We start from the raw sequence: 6,000 nt of genomic DNA, 5'->3' as shown, positions 1-6,000 counted from the left end.
TCGAGCCACAGCGCCACTTCAGGTTTTCTGGTGGTTAATTGGAGATAAGAGTCTCATGGACTTTCCTGCCTGGGCTGGCTTTGAACTACGATGCTCAGATCTCACCCTCCTGAGTAGCTAGGATTACAGGCGTGAGCCACTGGTGCATGACATCTATTTTCTTTATAAAGTACCCAGGCCCTTGCTGGGTGCCGGTGGCTCACTCCTGTAATCCTAGCTTCTCAGGAGGCTGAGATCTGAGGATCATGGTTCAAAGCCAGCCCATGCAGGAACATCCGTGAGACTCTTGTTTCCAATTAACCACCAGAAAACTGGAATTGGCATTGTGACTCAAGTGGTAGAGCACTTGCCTTGAGCTGAAGAGCTCAGGGACAGTTCCCAGGCCCAGAGTTCAAGCCTCACAACCGACCAAAAAAAAAAAAAAAAAAAGTACCCAGACCCAAGTATTCTGTGGTAGTAACACAATAACCACAGAGCCACATGGCTCCCAAGCACCATGATGACCCTGGCCCTCTTTGAGATGACACCAAAAAGCTAAAATAGAGCCCAGATTCTGCTGAACTTCCTCCATCTTCCTTGGACAGAGTGCCATGGCACCAGCCTGTGGCTACTAAAGTCTGGGAGAGGCTTCAGAGCCCTAGTGAGTGTGGAATGGGAGTCCTGGGGCTCGGCAATCCTCTCATGTACACGGAGATCTAGGTGAAGAGCACTGTCCTGTGCAGTAAGAGGGAATTGCCAATCACTCTGACTACAATGTGAATGGCAGCCATGAGGTGTCCACATGCCTGCCTGCTGGTATATTTATGTGCTCTAAGACATAGAGCATGTGTGCTGATGTATTTGGATGTGTGAATCTGGTTTTATGTGTTTGTCACTGAGGCTCTGTGTTTGTGCAAGTACTTTTTCTCTGTGAACAACTGTTCATCTGTTAATATTATGATTATTATCATTATTTTGCCAATCCTGGGGCATGAACTAAGTACTGTCCATGAGCCTTTCTGTGCTTAAGGATAGTGCTCTACCACTTAAGCCACAACACCATTTCCAGCCTTTTCTGTTTATATGGTACTGAGGAATTGAACCTCATGCATGTTAGGCAAGCACTCTACCACAAAACCACATTCCCAGCTCCAACCGTTGATCTGAATGCATGTGTATCTACATGTGTATGTGTATGTGCTGTGTGCAAATGTGTGTGGAATGTGGGTTTATAGGCATGTGTATGTGTGTGTGTGTGTGTGTGTGTGTGTGTGATATTGAACAGGGGAATGGGAGAACTGGAGGTGCCATGCCTGGTGAGTGCTGGTCAGCTATGTCCTGTCCCCAAGTCAGGATGTTGGCAAGCTAGTTCTCACTTCCTGACCACGGTCCCTGTGTCCCCAGGAATGCTGCCAGACATACAGAAGTCTTTTCACATCAGTGACAGTGATGCTGGTTTGCTTCAGACAGGTAAGTAGTCCTGGGCCCTGGAGGTGGGTGCGCTATGCAGAGGTGGGCTGGGACTGGGACTGGGCACAGTTGTGCTAGAAGGAGCAGAGGACAGGGGCTGCAGGACAAGATGAGGGAGAGAGACAGAAACATCTCTGACTGTCTTGTCACCATGGCCATGTTGTCACTTGTTATGCTTGTGAACACATTTGAGTATTTCTCAGAGACCAAGACATCCTCATGTATGATTTTCTTAGACAGTGGCAAAATCTGATCACCAGGATGCAGACAGATTGACAACCAGCCAGCCAGAGGCCCATTCCTCCATGTGGGCTACAAAGAGCTCAGGGCCATAGAGAGCTTAAAGTGTAGGAGCAGCCAGCAGTGACATGAACCATTCCAGAGTGGCACATTTGACGCTTATTTTCCCTTGAGAGTATCTGCATGGTGATAACCACCCACATTTTTTTTTTTTTAAGATTAAGGCTAGGGGCTGGGAAGGTGGCTCAGTGGTAGAGTGTTTGCCTTGCATGTATGAAGTCCTGGGTTCGATTCTTCAGCACCACATGAGCAGAAAAAGCCAGAAATACTGTGGCTCAAGTGGTAGAGCTGAGGGACAGCACCCAGGCCCAGAGTTTAAGCCCCATGACCAACCAAAAAAAACCAAGGCTATTACTTTCCACAACCCAAGCTGATAAGGGATTGTTACAGGTGGATGGTGTATATTGAAGAACCTGGGATGCAGAAATTTTTTTAAAAAGAAAAAAACTCTTGTTTCCATTTCCTGCAGTTCATTTTGATAAATATTATCTTATATGAAGAGATGCACATAGGCATTTTTGTGTTCCTCCCTAAGAGTATCCTCCTTTGGTTTCACTGTATGGGAATGCTTAGAGTCCTGTACAATTTATCATGTGCTGGTATATTTTAGATCTAGCTTCTGCATATGTCTCTGAGCTTAGCTTACCTCACTTAACAGAATTTGTTCTAGGTCCATCCAAATGACATATTATTCTTTCTAAAGGATGAGTAAAATTCCATTGTGTATAGGTGCCACATTGTTTTTGTATCTACTCATCTCTTGTGGGGTATCTGGGCTGTTTCCATAACTTGGCTAATGTGACTAGTGTGGCAATGAACATGGATGTGCAGTGTCTTTATGGTACCCTGGCTCATGATGTTCTGGGTAGATGGCCAGGAGCCACCCATGTTTTGCATACAGGTAGTCACATATGGCCATAGCACAAGTCATCCCTATGTGCATTCCAGCTTGCATCCAGCACCCACAGCGGCCCCTCTGTGGGCCCTCCTTCTTCCTGATGGTTGCTTATCACACAGCTGTAGAACCTGGCTCCCGACTAGGTATAAGTTCCCCAGGTATGCATAAAACCTGCCTGGGGGGGCTGCCTGAATGCGGTGTTGAGAGAATCACTTTCAGATCCTTTCTTTTTTTTTTTTTTTTTGGGTCCGGTTGTGGGGCCTGAACTCTGGGCCTGGGCGCTGTCCCTCAGCTCTTCAGCTCAAGGCTAGCGCTCTACCACTTGAGCCACAGTGCCACTTCCGGCTTTTTTCTTTTTGCTTATGTGGTGCTGAGGAATCGAACCCAGGGCCTCGAGCATGCAAGGCAAGCGCTCTACCACTGAGCCACCTTCCCAGCCCACTTTCAGATCCTTTGTATGTGTTGGTACTGGGCTTGAACTCTGGGCTTTGTGCTCTTGCTTAGCTTTTTCCACTCAACTTCTACTCTGCTCAAGCTACTGTTCTGCCACTTGAGTCATACCTCCACATTTGACTTTTTGCTAGTTAGTTGAAGATCAGAGTTGGATTTGTCTGTCAAGGTTGACTTCGAACCTTAGATCCCAGATTTCTGAGGATTGCAGGCATGAGCCACCAGCACTAGCTCAGATCATTTTTATTTATTTTTGTGTGTGCCAGTTCTGGTGCTTGGACTCAGGGCCTGGGCGCTGTCTCTGAGCCTCTTTGTGCTCAAGGCTAGTGCTCTACCACTTGAGCCACAGCACTGCTTCTGTTTTTTTTTTTTTTCTGAATAGTTTATTGAGATGAGTCTCACAGACTTTTCTGCCCAGGTTGGTTTTGAACTGCAATCCTCAGCTCTCGGCCTCCTGAGTAGCTAGGATTACAGGCGTGAGCCACCAGCACCTGGTTCAGATCTTTTATTGTGATCAGCCAGAGAACAGGTCTGCGCCCATTCTAAGGAGCTGCCTCGTCACCCCTCCATACAATCTCTTGTCCACCATTGAAAGCAGGAAGAGAGGGCTGGGAAGGTGGCTCAGTGGTAGAGCGCTTGCCTTGCATGCTCGAGGCCCTGAGTTCGATTCCTCAGCACTACATAAGCAGAAAGAAAAAAGCCGGAAGTGGCGCTGTGGCTCAAGTGGTAGAGCACTAGCCTTGAGCTGAAGAGCTGAGGGACAGCGCCCAGGCCCAGAGTTCAGGCCCCACGACAGGACCAAAAAAAAAAGAAAGCAGGAAGAGACACTGAAAGTCTAGGGTGAAGAGCAGAGGGACCCAGCAGAGGGACTTGTGACTTCTGTGGAGAGGACTAAGCACAACCCGGAAAGCACAAGGGCCTGGCCATATACCGCCCCTCCTCCCCCCTCCCAGAAGCCAAGCTTTATCTAAGGGTTGTGCTTGTCTGCTCCTTATCAGTGAATTAGCATTCAGACAGGAGATAGTAGCTGAGGGGAGGCAGGGAGAATGGATTTCAACACATGACTTTATTCAGAAAATGAAGAAGTCAGTGTTTTTCTTGCTGTCAGTCTGATTTGCCAGGTTGGTTGGTTTGGCAAGGGAGGGTGGACTGGAGGGTGGACTATTACCATAAATCCAATGAACTTGAGCTATACCTCCAAGAATTTGGTTGAAAATATAGTTTATCTCCCCCCAAATCAAAGGGCCCTGGGGGGCTCACGCCTATAATCCTAGCTACTCTGGAGGCTGAGATCTGAGGATGGTGGTTCAAAGCCAGCCTGGGCGGGAAAGTTCGTGAGACTCTCATCTCCAATTAACCACCAGAAATGGGAAGTAGTGCAGTGGCTCAAAGTGGTAGAGCACTAACCTTGAGCTGAAGAGCTCAGAGACAGTGCCCAGGCCCAGAGTTCAAGTCCTATTACTGAAAAAAAATCATCCCTCAGCATCTACAGGAGACCATTTCCAGGACCACAGGGGCTGCTTCCCTCCCAGGAAATGACCCAGTGCTTGCAGAATTGGTTAATCCTTCTGCAGACTCTAAATGTGCTCTAGATTCCTTATCTGAAGCTATGCAACTGAGTCTTTGTATTGTATCATTTGGGGAATAATGAGGAAAAAAATGACTGTACGAATTCAGTGCTGACACCCTTCCTTCCTCCCTTCTTCCCTCCCTCCCTCCCTCCCTCCCTTCCTTCCTTTTCTGGTACTAGGTCTTGAACTCTTTTTTTTTTTTTTTGTCGGTCGTGGGGCCTGAACTCTGGGCCTGGGCGCTGTCCCTCAGCTCTTCAGCTCAAGGCGAGCGCTCTACCACTTGAGCTACAGCGCCACTTCCAGTTTTCTGGTGGTTTATTGGAGATAGGAGTCTCACAGTCTCTCCTGCCCAGGCTGGCTTTGAACCGTGATCCTCAGATCTCAGCCTCCTGAGTAGCTAGGATTACAGGCGTGAGCCACCAGCGCCCGGCTTTTTTTTTTTTGTCAGTTGTAGGGCTTGAACTCTGGGCCTAGGTGCTGTCCCTGAGTTCTTCAGCTAAAGGCGAGTGCTCTACCACTTGAACCACAATGCCACTTGCAGTTTTTTGGTGGTTAATTGAAGATAAGAGTCTCATGGACTTTCCTGCCCCAGCTGGATTTGAACCATGATCTTCAGATCTTAGCTTCCTGAGTAGCTAGGATTTTTTTGTTTTGTTTTTTAATTTTAATTTTAATTTTTTGTGAACATACTGTACAGAGGGGTTACAATTACATGGGCAAGATAATAAGTACATTTCTTATCCAGCATTGCAGCCTCCTCCTTTGTTTATCCTTCACATCCTTTCCCAGCCTTCCCCACCCCCCCCATCCCACCCAATCCCCTCCCCCCCTGAGTAGCTAGGATTATAGGTGTGAGCCACCAGAGGCTACTGCTTTCTTCTTCTTCTTCTTCTTCTTCTTCTTCTTCTTCTTCTTCTTCTTCTTCTTCTTCTTCTTCTTCTTCTTCTTCTTCTTCTTCTTCTTCTTCCTTTCCTTCTCTTCTTTAAAATTTTTAATGTTTCTTTTTAATTTCATTTTAAAGTTTTTGTTTATGTGTTATGGAGGAACCAAACTTAGGGCTTCATGCATGCTAGGCAAGCATTCTACCACTGAGCCACATTCCCAGCCCTTAGGTCTTGAACTCTAGCTCTTTTGTTTGTCCTCCCTCACTGAAGGCTGGCTTTCTACCATTTGGGCCATATTTCCACTCCCAGCTTTTTTTTTAAAAAGTCATTGCAAGCATATATTTGATAAGTAGTTCACATGAAGAATAAACTCCCAGCTTTTTGCTGGTTAATTAGAGATAAGAGTGTCTGGGATTTGTCTGCCCAGGATTACAGAATTAGTATCCTT

At 46.9% G+C, this 6,000-nt stretch overlaps 1 protein-coding gene across 1 annotated transcript in view; it reads left to right on the top strand.

The window, feature by feature from the left end:
* The window catches only part of Spns3 (SPNS lysolipid transporter 3, sphingosine-1-phosphate (putative)), a 69,754-nt gene that overhangs the window by 4,715 nt on the left and 59,039 nt on the right, over positions 1 to 6,000 (top strand). The window contains exon 2 of the mRNA XM_070001342.1: positions 1,384 to 1,449. Coding sequence (XP_069857443.1) covers positions 1,384 to 1,449 — 66 coding nt within the window. The remainder of the gene's footprint in view (positions 1 to 1,383; positions 1,450 to 6,000) is intronic.

The sequence above is a fragment of the Dipodomys merriami genome, unplaced genomic scaffold (genome assembly GCF_024711535.1).
Source record: "Dipodomys merriami isolate MVZ:Mamm:240054 unplaced genomic scaffold, mDipMer1.0.p SCAF_59, whole genome shotgun sequence".
Classification (NCBI taxonomy): Eukaryota; Metazoa; Chordata; class Mammalia; order Rodentia; family Heteromyidae; genus Dipodomys; species Dipodomys merriami.
Note: the sequence above shows the minus strand (reverse complement) of the source record. Positions and strands in the feature narration are given on the sequence as shown.